The following is a 21,726-nucleotide window of genomic DNA, read 5'->3' as shown; positions in this document are numbered from 1 at the left end:
GGATGTATTATCTCTCTGTCCTTCGTGTCTTTAAAGCAGTGATTGAGCAGGTAAAAGGTGTTCAGAAATACTGATTGATGGACTGTTGGATTCATCCAATGATTTGACTGTGCACTGAGATAAGATATTGTGATTGAGATTTGGAGAATTTCAATGGAATTTTTCTGTTCTATCTCAACATTCTGAGTGTTTGTATGAAGGTGTGTGTGTCTTGTTGAACAGTTGGCTCACCTTTTCCTTGGTTCCACTTTTCCTTGCTGCCCTAGCACAGTGACTGACCCATACTAGGGGTCTTGGTTAAATGTGATCATGTGATCATGTGATCACAGTGACTGACCCATACTAGGTATCTTGGTTAAATGTGATCATGTTATGTTTCTTTTATAGTTTAAAAAAAAAAATGCGCCTAGTCTAAACAGAAACTTAAATTGACTGGAAAATATCCATAAAACATTTAGTCTACAATTTCTCTGTCATTCTGAAATTCTTGTGTCATGCCAGAGATTTGTTCTTCTCCCTAAAAATATTTTGTCTTTTTTCATTGAATAGTTGCTCATTATTTTACATGGGATCCTGACTATGTTTCCTTTCCTTTTTCACTTACAACTGAGGTCTGTGAAGACCCATTATGGATCACCTGAATTGAAATTAAAATCCTGGTGCCTTAAGTGATCCATTGTTTTCTTTCACACACCTAGTATAAGGTTTTCTTGCCTTAATTAAGGAATAGCTCCTTTGCCATTTAATTCAGTTAGTCTCATGTCAATTTTGTGACCCACCTTGGGCAATTTACTTGTCTTCTCCATTCCTTAGTTTACTCATTTGTATACATTTGCACCAAATGACAGTTATGGTCTTTTTAACTCTGACATACTGGATTAAGATTGCAATTAAGACAACAGTTATTTGCAAGGGGTTGCTATAGGGGGAATACAGATACATAAAACTTGGCCCAAATCTTCATCCAGTTCATCGCTGATTTCAGAACTCTTGTTTCAAGTGACTTTAGGAGATTTACTGCTTGATGTTGGTTTGGTGTCTCCCATGAGTTCTGACAAGGCTGCCACCAAGCTTTCTAAGAACCTGCATCTGGCCTGCATCTCTGCCTGTGACATAGGGAAGATTTTTTTCTTTAATTGAAGTATAGTTGACACACAGCGTTACTTTAGTTTCAGGTGTACAACATAGTGATTGGACAAGTCTATACCTTATGTTGTGTATTTGTGGGTCTGTTTCTGCTTTTCTTGTCTGTTTATCCATTTGTTTTGTTTGTTTTGTTTTTTAGATTCCATGTATATATAAAGAAGTGAAATTGTATGGTATTTGTCTTTTTCTGTCTAATTTATTGCACTTAGCCTAATACCCTCTAGGTTCATCCATATTGTCACAAATGGCAAGGTCTAAAGGAAGTTTTTTTTTTGTTTGTTTGTTTTTTAAAGAAAGCAACTTTAAATGACCTTGGGAAAGAAAAGGAAAGCACAGCTGGAGTTCATAGGGCAGAATTTAGCCGAGAATTTGTGTGTTCCTCTTACCCAGACTCTTGAACATAGTGTGATGATTGAAAACCAACAATTAACGGTGTTTCATTTTAACACAATCCCTTCTTTTTTCCCAAGGAGAGTGTTGAGAAAATTGTTTAGTATTTTTAATGTTGGTGGGAGGAGTTGCTGAAGGAGCCAATGTGGATTTGAAAGCACCATAAAGATTTTGTGTATTTTTAATTATGTGAGGCCTAATAAAATATTATAAAACCCTTTTCAGCAGGACATCCAAGCCATCTTGGCTTTTGCCCTGAAAGTCCTGTGTTCTGGGAGTCCCATAGTCCTCTGCTAACCAGGATGGTTGATCGCCCTACTGAGGTTAATTTCTCACCTTCTTCTTTAAGAATTGGTTGCTGGGAAGCGCATATCAAATTTTATTTTCGGTTTTAGTGCCTTTGTTTGTCTTTGTCTTCAGTTGTCAACACTTGTGGAATATTACTGTGCTGTTGCTCTTTTAGACTTGTTTTAGGAGGAAGCATAGCATAGTGGTTGACCTCTCCAGTGGAAAAGATTGTTAGATTTAAAGCCTGGTTTGCACCACTTACTAGCTGTGTAACCAACCGTGAAGAAATGTATTAAGTTCTCTGTTTTCTTTTTCCATTTGTAAAATGTGGGCGATAAAAGTAGGGCCTATCTCAAAAGGTTGCTGTGAAGGTTAAAACAGTATTACTTGTAAAATTCTTAGAGGAGTTCTTAGTACATAGCTTATACTTAATACATGTTAGCTGTTATTAATGATTGCTTTATTGATTCTGCATTTTTTTATTCTAAGCTGTCTCAATTTACTTTGAAAATCAGGGCAGTAAAAATGAATGAATGAGAAAATCACTGATGAGTTTTGTCCTGTCTTCTTCAAGGAACCATTCCCAGCAAACTCTTCTGGGTGGGATATTTGACCATCAGTGTTGGCAGATGTATTGACTTCTTGGTGCCTGTCAAGGTCATAAACAGCCTGGGATTATCTCACTTAGCTCAGTTACTCCTTGAGAGTAACAGTCCCGTGGGGAGAAGGAATGCAGTGAACTGAGTGTCGCCTGGTTATTCCTTGTGGGCTGTTCTCAGGGTCTTGTACCCTCATCAGTGTCTTGGGCTCCCCTCCTATGGTAGTGGTTAAAACAGAAGCATCAAGAATTAACTATAATTAACCAGGATTGAGTGCAAAGGGCCACAGCTTTGGCTAGGGAATGAGGACAATATTCATATGATAGCTGAGCATGTGGTCTAGAATCAGAGATCTCTATACAAGTGTTGATCCTGCCAGTTACTAGCTTGGCTGAGCAATGATGGACAACTTATTGAGTCTTCTCATCTGTAGAATGGGTTGAATGATCCTTTAAGATAGTTGTGAGTATTAAGTGAGATAAAGCATATGACATATAGTGTCTGAAAGATATAGCACTTGATAAATAAATGCTGTGATAATATTTTTGATCTTTTCCACATGGTCTTGTGTCCAGCTGGTAACGTCAGTGTTAACATCTTCCTTTCGGAATTTCTTATTGTGTGAGATCTGACAAGTCCCGGCTTGTGTTCTCCTTACTCCTTATTGCATTATAAAGTATCTGGTCAGTATTTGCTTGGATGTTCTGAATCAAAAATGATCTGAAGCTTTTAGGGTAGCTTGTGATCATTCCATGTCACATTCTTATAGGACTTCATTTGTGTGTGTGATCTGAATTTTCATTTCTCGTGCTGGGAAGTAAATGTTTATATCAGGTCTGTATCCTTAGGTACAAGGATGGAGTTACAAGAGAGTTATCGGATGGTGCCTTTGGTTAAAAAAATATAAAAGTGTGTAGAAAAATAAATAACCAACATTACTGGTGATTATTTTGGGAATGAATTTGGGGGAGGGAGTTGGGGTGGATAGACACCTTTCACTTTTTGTTTTATATACCTTTTTACATAATTTGAATTCTTACTATAACAGCTATGTAATACTTTTATGACAAAAACCTTTTTTTTCAAGAATGATAATAATGTAATTTGTCTGTAAGTGTCTTGCTGCCTTGTCTGCAAGACTTGCACTGAAGGCTCCCACAAATGCAAATCTTCTTTCTTTGGGCCTGCCTACTTTGGGGGGCACTTCCTTCTTTTTTACATTATAACCAAGGAATAGACCAAAGGCTGTTTTTTGGTTCAGTATAGTTCCACTTGCTCACATATGGGAAGGTGGGAGCATGCCATAGAGGTAGGTTGTCTCCTTTCTAGTCCTATACCTGAAAGGAAATTAGTTAAGAAGTCTTTTTAGATGCATTTTTGGAAGCCATGAGAATACACAGTATCAGGAAATAAGTAGGTTGCTGTGGACTACTTGATAGTATTTCAGAGAATCTGGATTCTAGTGCTGTCCTGGTCACTAAGTAGGTCTGTGGTCATTAGTACATTGGGCTTTTCTGAATTTCATGTTCCTCACCAAGAACCTAGTGCCCTTTTAACATCATTGCCTCCCACTCCAGCAGTTTCAGATTTCTCCTAGTGCTTATCTTATCTTCAGGTCTGTTTGAAATTAAGAATATAAATCCCTCATCACTAGTGGTATTCTGTAGGAAGAGGGTATAATGGTGAGGCGTCATGGGGATGTGGTGGAGGGGGAGAAGAGAAATGAACCCCTAACTCTCACCCAGAGGAAGACTGATATCAACGAGTGAGGGAATGTTTGGGGCTCTGTCAAGTTGCACTTTACTGACAAGGTAGAAATTCATCCTTTGCTCTGGATCCAAGGCTGCATTAGCTGTTTGAAAAAACATTCTAAACATTTTTTCTCTCTTGGTAAGCCATTCATTCTCATTACAAATTTATCACTGGCCTGCACATTAGCATGGACATAATTTTTGTTAATGTTTTCAATCTGAAATTCATGGTGGAGATGCTGAATGGCTCTTTTCGTTTGCACTCATATGTAAACAGAGTATTTTTCTTTTCCTCTCTCATTTCTTTTTTTAAGTTCTTTTTCCTATACACTCCCTGGGGGTACTGGTCTTGTGGTCCGTGACAGTTTGACTTCATCTTAGAGCTGACTTTTTTCTTATTCTGTAGATTCCTTTGTTTGCATTCGAGCATTAAAAAGGCAACCTAAAATTAGAATTTTTTGGTTCATATGGGGGTTTGTTCTTAGAACCCTGGCTGTATGTTGCATAACTGTGTAGTAATCTTTTGTTTGTTTGTTTTTTGGTTATTTGACTTTCAGGGAGGGTAAAGAATTTTGACAAAGTAAGTCAATCTACTATGGTATGCCTGGATTTTAAATTCTGAAATACTTCCCTACATTTATAGAGATAAAGATTCATAGAGAAAGTGTGGCCATAGTCAATGGATAGACACATCCTGAAACTGGGAACCCGTCAAAGCACTTCTCCTTATGGACTGAATCTATCGCCTGCTCTCGCTACAGTTTTTGTTATTATTATTTTTTTTAAACTTCCTTCATGGAGATGTTTTGAAGAAAACACAAAATGGCTCACTAGGAAGTAATGCAGTCGGGAGTCTGTATTTGAGACATTTTAAATTTTAATTCTGAGACTTTAGAGCTTGTGAAGGTGTAGATTTTAAGATATCAAAACAAAGCCCAAATCACTGAATCTACCAGGTGTTGTACAGCAAACTGTTAGTAGTTCTGAATTATTTCCAGAAAGGAAAAGAAGTTCGCTGAGTCTCAGAAGATCTGTCCATCAGCTTGTTTTCTTCCTTTTCAGGTTTTTCCTCAGCTCTGTCGTTCCGTTTTTTCCCCCCTTTTAGATTTCTACAGGATGCTGGAAACTAAACGTTTCAGCAGCCATTCTGGCATGATTTAACTATTACTTCAGTATCAGTAGGAACAAAATTTCCCCCCTTTTGCAGACCACCATGTTAGTCTGGCCCCCCCTTTTTTTTTTAAATGGAAGTACACTTGGAGGCTTTGTCTGTGTAGAAACACGAACTCTGCAAAGAGGAAACTCTGTTGGATTTATTGGCCCTTGCAGTATTTGGGCCTGCATATTTTTATTCTGTTTTGTTTTGGAGATTTTTTTTTTTTTTTTTTTCAGTTTCTGTCCCTGTAGAAGGGCAAAACGTATGAAAGAAAATACATTTTTGTAAGCTTTCCATATTTTCCTTTTTACCACAAATCAAAACTGTAAGCCTCTCTAGTGGGTTTAATTTTTTGCACAGTTTTATATTAAATAGTAAAGCTCTTGATACCAGTTGAAAAAAAAGGAGAGACAAAGAAAAACTAGTACCATTAATAAAGCAAGTAGGTAAATGTTCAGCACTTGATATGACTGAGCTTTAAAATGCCAAGTGAGAATTAAACCATTCTTAGCCCCTCTGTTGGTAGTGGCTTCCTTGGAAGATTGCCGTAACACAGACTCTACTCAAGCCCATTTATTTCTTTGTGCAGAAAGCTTCTGAAACCTTCCAGCTCAAAGATTTGATAATTCTTGGATTGGAAAAATATCTGTTCACGTCTTGTGGTGGGCTATTTTGGCATTTATACTGATTGGCTTAGAAAAGTGGCTTACTTGTGGTATTTGGTTTTAGGTATTTGGGCCACAGACCAAGTTTCAAACTGTTTACATATTGCACACTTAGTTTAAAATGTGTTTTGCACAAGGACTTAAAACCGAAATCAAGAAAAAAATTAAGTCTTCCACCAGCTAAGCGACTTAAATATGTTTCCCTAATTTTCTGATTTAGCCTTTTGCTATGACATAGACAGCATACTAGCTCTATCTTAGACCTGAGTTTTGGAAAATAGTTCTCTTTTTGTTTTATTTTGCTTTGCCTTAAGACTTCAAAGTCTTAAGTCAAAGTCAAAGTCAGAAGCCTATCTGACTGCACTAGATACTTTTTATTTAAAATTTTTAAAATCACAAATACCCTACCCATCGCTCTTGGTTTTACCTTATGTTTAACATATTCCATTTTTTAAAAAAATATTTTATTTATTTATTTGACAGACAGAGATCACAAGTAGGCAGAGAGGCAGACAGAGAGAGAGAGAGAGAAGAGGAGGAAGCAGGCTCCCCGCTGAACAGAGAGCCCGATGTGAGGCTCGATCCCAGGACCCTGGGATCACGACCTGAGCCGAAGGCAGAGGCTTTAACCCACTGAGCCACCCAGGTGCCCTTAACATATTCCACTTTAAAAAAATATTACCAACTTTTGCATACTGGTCTTGTCTCGGTGGGCAAGGAATATAATGAGGAGATGTGTGGTTTATGAAGAGGAGAAATGGGAATATGTGTGAAGGAGAAAAAGAGAGGGAGGGACGAAAGAAGAGAGAGACAGAGACAGACAGACTAGGAGGTAAATACATTAGCTCATAACACTTTCTTGCAATTATGATGTTCCTGGCCTTGGGCTTGACTGTAATACCAGGCGAGTGTCAGCATCCTTAAACTTCAGTCAAGATGAACTTTACAAGGAGATAAGACAAATGATACCTTAACTTTTTGGGTTTACACATACCACCCACACAGACCAATGAATCTAGCCCTTGAAAGGATCAGAATAGCAATTTTTGATACATTGACCTATTTTGGTCTCTGAGAAGGACACTTTGTTAGGCCCTTTGTGGTAACTTAAACTTTAGGTTTGTATTTCAATATTAAAATAAAAAAATCCGTTTGACAAATAACAAACGGTGAACTGGCTTTTGAGAAATGTAAGAATATCTGAATTGCGATTTCCCAAGGTTGGCCATCTGGTAGTATCCGGGAGACTTACCATATGTTGTGCTCAAATTCCAACTTTTACAGGTTAACTTGTTTTCACTTTGTTCTTAACCCTCACAGTCTGGGCACCACTGGTAGCACTGAAATCCATTTTGACTCCACAAACTCAGAGAAAAGAAGATGGGGAGTGCAAATCTTTGGGAAGAACAAAACCAGGAAGGAGGTGTTAACTCCTGAAGGATATCAATTCCTCATTCTTCCATAATACAGTTCAAAGGAGATTAATGTTTTCCCTGTGTGGGGTATAAAGGCTTGGGTGTCTGTTCAGTACTGTGGAGTGAGCCCTGTCCCACCCCCACCCCCACTGACACTCTTGAGGACTCAGAAGGGAAATAATAACCCTGTGAGGGGTGGTTCGCTCCATGTTGTGCCCCTCCATGGCAGATGCCTGGTCTGTTTTGCATCTCTCCATCTCGACCCCTGGACGTTAATGGCAGTCGGCACGCTCCACTGTTTATCTTGGAATTTGATACCATCAGCTTGGCAACCAAACTGGGATCTTTACTGCTCAGATTGTTTGTCATTTGTTGTTAATTATCTGTTACCATAAATTCTGCACTTTGAGGAAAAAAGGAATGTTTTGAAATATTTCCTCCAACATGTAAGTGGAGCTTCATTTTCTGTGGACAAAAGGGGGGAAAAAATCAGCCCTTTTGGGAATTGGTTTCAGGGAAATCAAATGCCCTGGTTTTTCAGACAGGCTTGTAGATCCCACTAATGCAGCCAGAATTTGCAGTGAAAGAACCGTTGCAATTTAGCAATGGTTTGTATTTGGGAGAGGTACTCCTCCCCCCTCCTTTCAAGGAAAAAGATAACTTAACTTTGCATAAGGGGTTTTGCTTTTATCATGCTCTCTTTGTGCCATAATTGTGTTCTGCATGTGTGAGAGCCTGTTCCCTGCAGTCCGTTCCTTCCTTTCAAAGGTTATTAAGACAAAGCAGTCCAGGGTGAAAAGTAGCTTCTGCTTACCTGCCTTTATGAGGTGTTTATTTTGTTAAGTGTAGAATTAAAATGAGCTTTCTGGCCATTAGTGGATTTTAGTCATGCCCCCACACTCTGCGGGGAAGGTTGTGTCACCTTATAAACAAACAGTGCTGTTTTGCGAGATGCTGTGCCACGGGCTGCAGGAGCCACGGCTGGACTTAATATCTTAATAAATATCTTAATAAAGCTGTAAACAGAAGAACGTGAGCGACAGGAAGAATGAATGCATATATTTTGGAGGGGAGAACTCCGGAAGAGAGTGGCTGTTGCCTGCAGAAATCTAGGCATATATAAATATGCCTAGATATATATATATGCCTATATATATATATATATATATATATATATATGCCTAGATATATAGGCATGCCTAGATGCCTGTATATATACACACACACACACACACGCGTGCATGCACACACATGTACATACATACACACATATACATGCATACATATATTTATATATATATATATTTTTATATTTATATATGGCACTTGAAAATCTCTCCACCCCTCCCCCAAATAGTATATCCATATGCTTTTCTGTCACTACACCCCCATGCCTCTTGCATGTGTTCCGGTATATTCTCTATTACTGATGCCTTAGCTTTCTTGTAGGGATCATCATAATACATGCTTCACTAGGTTACAGTGAAGTTTCTATTAGAGGATGCTTGGTGCTTAGTAAAGCACATGGCACAGCTTCTCAAAGCTCAATGTGTGGTAGCTATTATTGTCAATAATGTTGTTCATTGCGACCTCAGCCCCAACATTAACCCTTGAGTTGCTGCAGAGTCTTCACGGTTGCACGTGGCCCATCATTGCCATAACTTTTTGCTGATGCCCTTAAATGTGGTGTGTCTGTTTTACTCTTGTTGAGAAGTTTTTGTTTTTGTTTCTTCCTGCTTTTAAAGTTTCTAAGACTGGGCTGTCTCCCAGGGGACTCCCACACTGGATTGGAGAGACTGAGTCTGTGTGAACTTCATGAAAGCCAGGGACACGGACTTAATCGACTATTCTCTCCACGCCAGGCATGCTGCCTGAGACAGTGTGACTCCGAGATGTGCCTTTACTGGAGCTGTGGGATATACTAGGGTCTGTGCCTTTGGTTTCCCCAGAACTGGAGAATGTTTTCTCCAGGCTTATAAGGAATCAGGATAATAGTGCTGAGCACCCTTTCTACCTATCCCGTGATCCTTTTGTCCCCTCAGTGCTTTTTTAAGGGAGTACATTAGATATGTGCGCACTTTTAGCACACAGATTACAATCAGACTTGAGGATTAAGAAATGTGTGTTAAATTAGTGTCTTAGACTTAGTAACTGTTTGAGTATGAAAAATAAGAGACTGGGGGGAGGAGGATGGAGGTTGGGGGGGGGAAACACCCTCAGACTGCTCTGGGGGAGGCTGGGAAAAGGATTTAACACTTTGGATTTTTTAGAAGCCATTAAAACTCTGATGGGATCAGATTACCTGACTGCACATCTGAAACATGAAACTCTTGCCCTAAACCATGCAATTGAGTTAAGCTCAAAATTCAAGGCCTCCCCCTAAGACTGGCCTCTGGGTAAGCCTCATTGGGAATAGCGAAATGATTTCTTTTGAGAGGAGCAAGGACTACAGTGAGGTTTTTTATGGCCAATTGAGTCTGTACACTGGTGCCAGCCAGACATTTGGCAGCCGTTAGTGCCCGCTTTGGTGATCTGTCCACCGATTTTTCCCAAGGTCTTCGATCCCGTCACTGTTTGGTGCTGACATTAAAGGGAAGACACGTTGTAAATCCAACTTTCTAGGCACACCTCCTGAATTTCTTGTTTTTAATTTATTTCAAGTGAGTGATATTTGAAGAGGTGTGGGGAGAGCATCAGGCTGGTCCTAAACTTTGAGGTTTGAGGTTCGGAATGATGTTGACAGCACCCCCCCCCCCAACCTCCGTGATTGTGTGTACCTTTATATGTATAGATAGTCCCTGACTTACAGCGAGTCGATGTGAGATTTTTCGGCTTCCCCATGGTGCAAAAATGATATTCAGTAGAAACTGTACTTGAATTAGGTTCTTTTTCTGGATTAGCAATACAGAATTCAGCCCCCTTTGGCGATGCCAGGCAGTGGCAGCCACAGCTCCCAGTCAGTATGCAATCAGGAAAGTCCGCAACCAATACACCCAAAACCCTTCTGTACCCATACAGCCAATCTGTTACGTGCTTCCAGTACAGTATTCAGTAAATTGCATGAACTGGTCAGCATTTTATTTTAAGATAAGCTTTGCGTTACATGATTTTGTCCCAACTGTAGTCTGATGTGTTGTGAGCATGGTTAAGGTGGGCTGGGTTAAGCTATGATGTTCCTCAGGTTAGATGTGTTAAGTGCACTTTTGACTTAGGGTATTTCCAACCTATGATGGGTTTATTGGGAGGTAACTCCATTATAAGTTGAGAAAGCTCTGTATTCAGAGTACCTACAAGTGATGCTTTTCTTTGGCTCCACGTATCATAAATGCATTTTTATTAATTTATTTTTTAAAGATTTATTTGAGAGGGAGAGAGAGTGTGAGTTGGGGGAGGGGTAAAGGGAGAGGAAGACAAGCCCTGCTGAGTGGGGAGCCCCTGCTGGGGCTCCATCCGGCACCCTGAGATCATGACCTGAACTGAAACCGAGAGTCAGACGCTCAACTGGCTGAACCACCCAGGCACTCCCATAAATGTTTTTTTTTTAAATTATTGTATTTTAAATTATTTGTGAAATGGCTGTCTTCCAGTAGGCTATGAAGGCAGCTACCCTGTCTTTGTAGTTTTCTTTCTTTTCGCCTGCCTCTGTCTAGATCACCTATCACAGTTCTAGGCACATTCTAGACACTCTCCAAGTTCTTGTTAAATGAACGAAAGTTGAGCTTGCAGGGATTCAGCACTCTCTTAGTTGGTGCTTCTCCAAGAAGTCTGTGCTCCCTCGTCATCATCCCTTCATTCTGAGACCATGTATTTAGACTTGACCAAATACTTGGCTTTAAAAAGGGTAACTTATATAAGTCTCCCGTGTTTTTTTCAGGGTGGAGATGCATGGAACTCAGAGTGAGTATTTCTGATCCTCCGACACCAAGGCTGTAATCTCTCCGCTGCCGTCAGTTGTCATTTGCATTGACAGTAGTAAATTCTCATATCTAACATAGGAAAAAACATCAGTTTCACTTTCAGCTTGACCTAAAGGATTTGGGTTTCTTAATATTTTTCTCTAAAAACGGAGGCATTAGAAAGTACATTGTTTTAATTCCTTTGAAAAATGCTTATTTATGGGTCCTATTTGGAGTCAACGATCGTTGAATAGAAGCATGAAATTAATTAGGATATATTTCAGTCCAGTGATTAGGAGTCTGACTGACAACTGTCCCTAATCTGTGGAGTTGACCTGAAATCAAGACCTTGAAAACAGGTCATCTGTTTATCATGGGAATTATGCATTTTGCCTAAGGCGAACCAGTTTTATTCTGTACTTGTTTTGAAACAACTTTCCCTTTTTTTTTTTTTGAGATAGTGAACTCTTATTAATAAGCTCTTGTAGTATAACCATTTTGACAGAAGTCTGTGATTTGGGTTAAGTACAGATAACACCCTCCCCGCAACATTGGTGTTTGATAGCAACTGAAAAACCTTTATAAAAAATTAATATAAGGGAAAACAGATTAAACCCAAAGTAAGTATGTAATGGGAGTTCTGAGGGGTGACTAAGCTCGAAACCCCTTGAAAACCAAATGATTAAAAAAGCCCTCAAAAAGCGGCAAGCTTAAGGAAAAATTCTATACGGAGCAGGACTTAAAAGAGGGGGAGATAATAAGAAAAAGAGGCTTGCGTTTCCAGCACTTTGGGGCAGGAAGTTTTTTATTTAGGTGACTGACTTCAGGTTTTTTCCCTTACTGTCCCCACAATTGTGTCTGCTCAGGAAGGTGTTGTATAATTAGCCTTTCTGGAGATGCCCTTTGGCTGAGGACCTAATTGAATTTCTGGACCGGAGGGCTGGACTAGAATTGGGAGAGCTTTTTGCCCTGCAGGTAGAATCCCTTTGATGGACTTGCCTCTCTGATAAGTACCCATGGTGACTGGCAGTGACATTGTTTAGGTAAAGTATGGTTTAGTAATTGAGGAGTCAGTGCTCCTCAGTATAGGAAAATCTTTCTTTAAAATAGGGAAGACACCAAAATCCACATGTGCAATTTAAATGAGCTTGTATTCTGCATGATAAATACGCACCGGGTGCCAAGTAGAAAACCGGAACCCTCTCTCAGGATGCTGTTAGGGCCAAGCGGAATCTCATTAGGGACAGCTTCAAAGATCAGTTCCTCGTGTCCATAAAAACAAGTGTAAATTATCTGGTGCGCGCCTGCTGTTAGCAGTTGCGCTCTTGCATTATGCATGACCCAGACTGCACAGAGGAGGCAGGCGCTGCCCGGAGTTCTGCGTGCGCGTGGGGATTTCTCCACCCACACACGTCTGCGTACGTATTGGTAGAGATGGGTGCCGAGCCTACCTTTTGGAAATGTATGGGTGTTTTTTTAGTTAATGGAGGGTGCCGTGTGTAACCTGCTCCTACATTTTTGATAAATGGGAGTCAGTTCAGAGAGGCATGATAAGGCTTTGAATTGTTTACATGAACCACCCATCTACCCAGATTTATGGATCTTGTTCGCTCCCCTCTAGAGTTGGATCAGGGGCCATGAGAGTGTTCGGTGCACGTAGGATCAGGTGCATTTTGTTTCTACCGTTCTCTCCCTCTTTTTAGTCTCTGGGATGTATTCTTAAGATAGTGTGAATACCCCGTAAATTAAGAAAATGTAGTCAAGTTTAACATACGGGGCATTAATAATTAATTTTAACTGTTATCAACTAATTTTTAACGATTAGCTAAATAAACACCAAAGGGTCTGGAGTATATTTCTGAGCTTCACCATGTGAGGAGATAGGCAGTAGAGTGTGATGTTGAAGAGCGTGGACTCTAGAACCAGACTGCCAAGGTTTGAGTCTTGGTCTGCTTTTCTTATTAGCTGTATGACTTTGGAGAAGCAACCTAACCTCTCTGTGTTCTCACAGAGAAGAAAAATTCATATGTGTCTCATAGAACGGTCAGGGATGCTAAGTCGGTTGCTTTATGTGTGTTACCTAGAACGTTTTCTGGGACACAGTAAGTCCTGTCAACGTGTTTGCTCGTATTGGTGTTATCAGCTTTAGTATCAGAGGTGGAACACCTTCTGGTGCAGCTGGGGGTCACTGAGGTGCGCACACCTGGAGACTCGGTTCCTAAGCCTATGTGTGCTTATGTACACATGGGCACTGGGGACGAGGGCAGGCAAAGTCAGGGACTTGCCATGAATTGGGAAGAGCCATAAAAAATGTAAAATACCTAATAACGTGTATCTTTGTTGTCCATATAACCTGTGGAAATAACCACGAGATTTTGGGGAAAGGGTAAGAGAAAAGAGAGGCAGCTTTCCTTTCTCCAGAGTAGGAGAGTGTCTGTAATATCTCCTGGTCCCACTTGTTTCTCATAGCCTAGTCCCAGGACAGGAAGCGCGTGAAGGTAAGATCAAAAGAGCAGCTTTACACAGTATCCACACTTAAATCCACGAGCATTAAAGCTCCCGTTACCTCCATTTGAAACTTACATTTGCAAATATAAAGGGATGGTCAGGATAGCATTATTTCTTTTTCCAGACTAGAAGCTCTGTTAGGGCAGGGCTGATGTGGGCTGATCTTGAATCCAGCACAGTGCCCGAGGGCTCAGCAGTTAAACCTCTTTAACAAGTTAATAAACAGTCTTCAACATGTGTGTGTGTAATTTTGTCCTCATGGTACATTTTCTCTCAACTTAAAATCTTCCCGTCATCTTTAGAGAGTCGTTCCTGCAGTTACAATGCTCGCCCCAGGACTAGTTATTGCCAACCTTGCTTGCTTCGGTGTTCCTCCTTACAGTTTCCGGAAGATGTCCCTGCCACCTGCTGTCACTCACTCATCAATACCTAAAGGATGGTTTGTTCACAGCTCTCATATTTTGACATTGAGTGACTGAGGCCTCTTTTGTGATTCTGTGATCCTCTAACACCTTTATTTTTTTGGAATGAGAACCTCTAAAATGTTGACATAAGACAAAGAGCTTTTTTCCTTGATGGAAATCTTGGGAACCATCTACAGATAGGGAGGAAATGAGCAAGAGAAGTGGGAGGTCTGGGGAAAGTTGGGTGTCACTGAAAATGTTTCAATGAATGAATGAATCAGTCAATCAGTATTTACTGAAGTAACAAGGTGGGTTAGGGATAGTGGCTGTTTCACCTAATTGCTTTATTCCCTAGGCATAGCACAGTGTCTGCTATAATAAATAAATAGTTACTAATGAATAAATAAATGTCTTCTTGGGTCTAGCAGTCAGAATAGTGTAGAACTGTAAGCCACCCGTTGTTGTCTGCTAGGGGTGTTTTGCCTACTTAGGAAGACAATCAAATGCACCTGAATTAAATAATATTTAATGAAACAGTCATGTGCATTCTTATTAGTAGCCTCTCGAGGTGTATTTTTGTATACTTACCATGTGCTGTGTTCACTGTGAGGGAAACATGTGGAGAGATATATGGCCAGTTGGTTACTCAGAGAGGTTGAGAGACCTGATTAAGATCACACAGGACTGCTGGTCATAGTCTTTATGACCCTTACTAAGCAGAAAGTGCTTAAGGAATGGACAATTTGAGGCAGATATTAAATCCTAACCGAGTAGGAGAGGTGAGGGAGAATTTTTCTTTAAGAACATGCCTGAAATAAATCCTTTTCCATCTGACAATTAAGTCAATTAAATTGCTTCCCAGTTTTATTTCCTAATTTTCCTTGTAGACATACTCCAGGTCAAAGTATCTTCACATCTGACTCTTGTCCCAAATGTGAAAGAAGGGAGGCCCCCTGGAGGAGGCACCCTATGACGGAAAACGGTATGAATTAAACAGGAGCAGCTAAACAGGATTGCACTTTGCTTTCCTATTATAATATCTCCTCTGGCTCTTACTACTACTACACTTGGGTCACTTGGTTCCCTTCAAATCTGGCAGCATCTTCTGGATCCAGAAACCACTGCCATTTCCTACTCAGAGACTGTGCACTTGGAGAGCAATTGCATTTTTGCTAGGATGCAGAAGTTGAGAAGTATGCATATGCCACAAGCCTGGATAATGGATCATTCAAAACAGGTTAAATGGTTTGGGGGCCTGCTGCTTGTGCTGTGTGCAAATGAGCAAACCTATATGCTTTTAGGTCTTTTCCATTTGGAGACATGAAGGTGGAAGTTTGGATGTTTAAGAGCAATAAATGTTACTAAGTTCAATTTGAGTTCAGTGTTGAGACCTGACTGTGGCTTAGAATCCAAGATCAGGGGTAGCTTCAAAGGCCTTCAGTTTTTGAGTTCTCAGTGGTTACTATTTGGAAATGATGTCTTAGACCAAAAAACAGTGGTGTTATTGCACAGAAAATTGCTCCTGTTATCCATAATTGGTGTTGGCATCGCCTGGTAGACCACTGAAGTGTGTCTTCTTCATTAAGATGGAGGAAACCCCGTGGCCACGAGTCACTCCTCAAGGAGCGTTTCCAGCCACATGCAATTTCCCTCTTGGAAAATGCTCTCTGTGGCAGGTGTGAGGTTATCACACTAAACTTCTCTCTGTTCAAACTGCAGCTGGGCCCAAGTTGGCTTTGGCGACGATGCTCCTTGCTTGGGGTGGTGCAGATAGAACTCTCAGGAAGATGCTAGCCAAGTGCCTAGGCTGTCAGTATGATGGCTGACAGCTGGGCATTGGTTCAGTTGCTGGTGGTTAGCCAGGAGTACCTGTTAGATCTTTAAAAATGGAGCATCGCAGAAAGTAGAATTTTTCCAGCTCTGTTGCTTTTCTGGGAAGTTCAGAGATGCTCTTTGGCAGCCCACCTTCCCACTGAGTTCTAACTGTTGAACTTCCTAATAGGATTTTTTTTTTTTCCCTCGAGGAAGGCCATTTATTTATAATAGGAAAATTTTCTAATAAAAGCTCTAAGTTTTTGGTGATGGTTTAAATTAGTAGTTCTGGGGCGCCTGGATGGCTCTGTTGGTCAAGCAACTGCCTTCAGCTCAGGTCATGATCCCGGGGTCCTGGGATAGAGTCCCACATCAGGGCTCCCTGCTCAGCAGGGAATCTGCTTCTCCTTCTTCCCTCCCTCTGCTTGTACTCTCCCTCTCGCTCTCTCTGTCAAATAAATAAGTAAAATCTTTAAAAAAAAAATTAGTAGTTCTGGAATGATCAAGACCCCATCTGAGTAGGCAGAAGAAGTTCATAAAATATGTATTGCAAGGAGTCCAGCTAGTGAATATATTGTTTGTAGCAGTCTACATTTCACTGTAGAAATTATACATCTCTACTGTCTGTTTACAAATACATTTGTGTGTACACATGCACACACACCCACACATAAACGAAGGCTTAAAATTAAACATAGAGGGGCGCCTGGGTGGCTCAGTTGGTTAAGCCACTGCCTTCAGCGCCCGTCATGATCTTGGAGTTCTGGGATCCAGTCCCATATCGGGCTTCCCAGGCTCTGCAGGGAGCCTGCTTCTCCCTCCCCCTCTGCCTCTCCCCGTGCTTGTGCTCTCTCTCTCTCTCTGTCAAATAAATAAATAAAATCTTTTTAAAAAATTAAACAAAAATGCAAGTGCTTCCTGAACACTCCTGTAAAGCAAATAAAACACTGGACATTGTTTGCATGTGGGTTGAACACCTCAACTAACGATTACTCACACAGTTGACCTTGTTTTCTATTGAGGGCACCAAGAAGCCACATTATTAAGCATATTGGGTCAACTCAGGGTTCACTGTTAACATCATTTTTCTTTCTGTGGAGATGAAAAGGTCTTCAGGCAGATTGTTTTCTTTTTGTTCCATATTCGTGGGGGGAGTAGCATGATTTTTGCATGACTCTTGGCCGGCTCTATAAATAAGCAGATTCAGTCTTTTGTTTTAAATGTAATCAGCAAGATTGCATTTGCATTGCTTGTAAGTGAATCACATAAGTGAAATTACATTGCCTGCATCTCATTTGGTATCATAAAATGTTATGGGATGCAGGCTGTTTTTCTCCAACTAAAGTGTCTTGAGTTAGTATTAGGGTGCTTGCTTTCATTTTCCTTTGTGACCAAATTTGTTGCATTCTACAGAGCTAGGGCTCATATTTTCACTTATGTTAGTTGCTGGAGAAATACTTGTTCGTATTCTCTAGAATGAGCTAAGATATTGGTTCAGTAGGGGGTAAATGGGATTTTAAGACTGTGGCATGTCGTCGTGTAGCAAGTGATTGCTAATCACTTTCTGTGTTTGTGACAACTTCTGCTTACTAAGAGTAAATGCCAGTCGCTGTTGGTTGGAGGTATAAAGGAATCTGAAGCTTTTCAGACAGTTGGCTCCAGAAAATGGTTTACAGAGAAACAAACACAAAAATAAAGACTTCAGTTTGTCACTATTTTTTTTTTAGTGACCAGTATAAAATACGTTATCTTAATTGGCTCTTCAGAAGATATTCTTCAGGCCAATGATTTAAAAGTCATTTTGCGATTACCCAGCTTATTTCCTTGAAAATAAATAATTTAACACAACAATAATAATCGCTGACTCCAAAAGTCAGTAATTTCAGTGACAAATGAGAATGCCCTATTTCACAAATCACCCTCCTCCTCCCTGAGGTTTTCTTAATTCATGAATTTTTAAAATGGAAGTTGAAGAAAAGGTATGAGTTCTTAGATAACCTATAACACAGTGTGGTTATCCACAAAACCTCTCTTTATTAGCTACATTATTGATAAACCCCACAAAGCAGCAGGCAGCTAGGGCGACTGTGCCCTTTGCCGAGCAAAACGACAGCTCTCAAGAAGAAAAAGCAGGCCAGTTACAGTGACTTAACAACAGTGAAGATGTTTAGTAATGAATGGTGATCTCTGCTTATTTGGAAAAGTATTAGTAGAGCAAAGTGGCAAGAATTAAAGGTGAGGAGTGGGAAATTAAAATAGGAGACCATGCATTTTTTTCTATCAGAAGAGAAGACTTAAGGATACTAAACCCAGGGGTGCCTGGGTGGCTCATTGAGTTAAAGCCTCTGCTTTCAGCGCAGGTCGTAATCTTAGAGTCCTGGGATGGAGCCCCACGTGGGGCTCTGCTCAGCAGGAGGCCTGCCTCCTACTCTCCCTCTGCCTACTTGTGATCTCCGTCTGTCAAATTAAAAAATAAAGAAAAAGGATACTAAACCCAAAAGAAAAACTTACATTCTACAATAGCTTACAAAAACTTTGGGGTAAGGTTTTGAAGGAGATAAGCTGTTTTGTGTTCTCATCTTATTTAAACAAATATATCTAAAAAACGTCATATGGAAGGAGATGATTGAGTCTAGATTCTTTTTTATTAGTAAGCTTTACATTGAAGCGCAACATGGGTTTGGTGAAGTGTACAAATTAACGATTAGACTCAGTGAATTTTCACAAAGGGAATGTAACTTGGTGACCAGCATCAGATGTAGTTTTAAAGATCATTTGTTGGTTTTAGTTTGCGAAATAATATTCAGAAGTCATAAGAATTGAAATGTAACTGTAATCTACAATAAAATTTTATTAGTAAAAATGGTAGAGACCACTGCTGCTATTGCTGTGTGGTTTACAAAGAAGATAATTATACGCATTGGGATCCCAGTGGCTTCCCTAAGATTCCACCGCCTTGGATGTTGCATGGTTTAAAGTCGCATATGTGACTACTGTGACTTTTATTTAAACTGGTCTCTGAGGCATACTTTTCATTAGTAGTCACTTAAGATTTCCTGAAAGTTCCTCTCCGTGATTTGAAAATTCTGTGGATAGTATTTCCAAATTGATGACCTTCTTGAGTTAAAATATTTTTTTTTTAGGTCTAGCTTAAAAGATATCTTTATTTTCTATTCCATTCATCACCATTTTCTCATTGAAAAAATTAACCATGCCTATCCCACTTCAAATGCACAGCTGCACTTTGAAACTAGATCCTTCTTTTGGCTGTAATTGTCCAAATGAGGAAGACCAGGTTTGCTAGCTATTTGAAAAGAATTGGTTGTGACTGTAAAGCATTTTTATGCTTTCAGTTTTTTTCTCTACAAATTTTGGTGTTCCCAAGCTGGGGGGGAGGGCGGGGAGAGAAGGGAAGGAAGGAAGCAAGGAAGGAGAGAGAGAAGGGGAGAAGAGGAAGGAAAGAAAGAAAGAAGGGTTGGGGGGAAAGCAGTTCACAAAGTATCTGTAAGTGAGGCAGTTCTGGGAATAGCTTAACTCTATCTAGAAAGATAAAGGATGACCCCAAAAGTTCAACCTGAGAAAGACTATCACTGTGGTGCTAGAAGTGTGGCTGTAAACCACTGACCCAGATTGTTCATTTCTTTTTAATGCATTCACTAGAATGAATAAAATAACAATAAAATAGATACATGTGTGTGTGTGTGTGTGTGTGTGTGTGTGTGTGTATTCTGTTTGGTGTGCTTATGACCGAATCCTGCAAAACTGCATGGCAGAGAACAGTTGTGAAACTCTTTTCACGGTTTGTCTTTGAAGCCCGTTCATGGGCATATATGGAAAGAGTTCTCTCTATTTTCCAGCTACAGAAATCATCTTCATACTTGTTCATACCTTCCCTAGCACCTTAGAGTGCCAGTTGCACACACCCAAGGAATAAAATTCACTCCTGAGTTCTTACTTTTGGTCTTCTCATTCTGGCCAGAGGGCTCTTTAGACTCACCAGACTAAATGTCTTCTTTGGTTGGATCCCTTACAGTCATTAACATGAAGAGGTACTACGGCAACCTTCTGCTTGTCCATAAAGGTATTGGACTGACTACTGGAAAGTTGATCCAACAGTTGATCCAAAGAATCCTATATGAATGGGAAATAGCTTAGATAATAGATAAATAGATAGGTAAATAGCTTAGTCTTAGTCTTAGGTAAATAGCTTCAGTCTCTTAGCTTAGAGACTGAAATAATTGCACATTTTGTTGTTTAAGTGACCAAGATAGCTGATTAGAGATGTTTTCCGATTGGTTACTTAACAAGTGGCCATTCTTTTTTTTTTTTTTAAGGGAACTAACAATCATAATAGATTATCTGGCTCTATATGTGTTTTGAATCTCACAATAACTAGGGAAGAATGTTTCCAAATGAACATGGATTATAGCTCTGTTTATTACACCATTTTGAAAGCTAATAATTTGTCTTGACATAATAGCTGCTTTTAGGCTATCAGGAGTCATGAATAAGAGAAAATATACCACCAATTTCCAAAAATATATTTGAATTCGTTTATTTTGATTATATAAAAATTATACATTGTTGCCAATTAAAAAAATTGGGATTGATACCTCGAGGTAAGATAGAAATATTCTAAAACTTACTTTGCCATGTAAATAGAAGAGCAGTTATAACTGTATCAGTTTGGGTATGTATTTGCTTATTTGACAGTGGTCATTCTTTTATTCATTCACTAATTCAAATATTTATTAAACTCCTACTATGTACTAGGGAAGCAAACTTGCCTGAGTCTGGGACTGTTCAATAAATTAAAATGGTAATCTTACCAATTTATTGTGGGGGGAAAATTGTTCAGTGTAAATGCCCACTGGTGATGCTAATCAGCTTCGATACAAGTTTGTTCTAGCCTAGAGTATAAAAGCAACCCTTATTTTTTTGGTTATTTTTCCCATTCTGATGGCTTGTTTCCTCATTTTATTGTCCTGTCTTGGTTAAACACTGCTTTTGGGGAACACCTTTTCTCTCTCCTTTAAGATACCTTAAATCTTCTGGACTGCAGGTCACACAGCCCAAGTTAGACCAAGGAAACTGGTTGAAAAAAGGCAAGCCCCATAGGACAAGATTACATCCACAGAGATAATAATAATAGAATAAAGGCTATTAACTGTTGAGGGCTTACTGTATACGCAGCTAAGTGCTAACTGCTTTAGTGCATTATCTTATGCAGTTCTCAGCTAAACTCTCTGAAGTAGGTGGTATTATTCCCATTTTGCAGATAAGAAAACCAAGATTAAGACTTCATAGCTGGTCAGTGAAATAAACATTTGTCTGAGTTTATGGATCATGTTAGTTTGTTAAGGAAGCCGTGACAGACCTATGAATTAATTTGGATTTTGACTGTTTTCCTTTCTTTTCCAAAATAAGGCTCATGACAAAACCATGTGGAACTGGTCATGAAGAACATGAAGTTAAATACAATCCAGATCCACAAACATATTTTTTGGAATAGTTCCACGGGTTGAGGCTCCATAGAGAAGCATGACCTAGCATGACTTTTTTACTCAGAAACTCAGAAACACAAATATGGAGGAATTTATTGTTTGGAGGCCGAGGGGTCAAAGGAGAAAAGCATATTCAATTGAGAATCAAATGGTATAGGCCTCAGTTCCCTCATCTGTAAAATGGAACAAATA

General features: G+C 39.7%; 1 protein-coding gene across 8 annotated transcripts in view; it reads left to right on the top strand.

The window, feature by feature from the left end:
- The window catches only part of MPPED2 (metallophosphoesterase domain containing 2), a 173,023-nt gene that overhangs the window by 8,824 nt on the left and 142,473 nt on the right, over positions 1-21,726 (top strand). The window contains exons 1-2 of one of the 8 annotated variants that reach the window (XM_032357589.1): positions 3,691-3,732; positions 11,285-11,307. The exons of 5 other annotated variants lie outside the window; for them this stretch is intronic. In XM_032357589.1, the coding sequence (XP_032213480.1) occupies positions 3,706-3,732; positions 11,285-11,307 (50 nt within the window). In that variant the 5' untranslated portion in view covers positions 3,691-3,705. Of the gene's footprint in view, positions 1-3,690; positions 3,733-11,284; positions 11,308-21,726 lie in introns of those variants that run through there. 2 more of the 8 variants (XM_032357590.1, XM_032357591.1) reach the window with 2 other exon arrangements.

Source organism: Mustela erminea, chromosome 9 (assembly GCF_009829155.1).
Source record: "Mustela erminea isolate mMusErm1 chromosome 9, mMusErm1.Pri, whole genome shotgun sequence".
NCBI lineage: Eukaryota > Metazoa > Chordata > Mammalia > Carnivora > Mustelidae > Mustela > Mustela erminea.
This window is presented reverse-complemented; position numbering and strand designations above follow the sequence as displayed.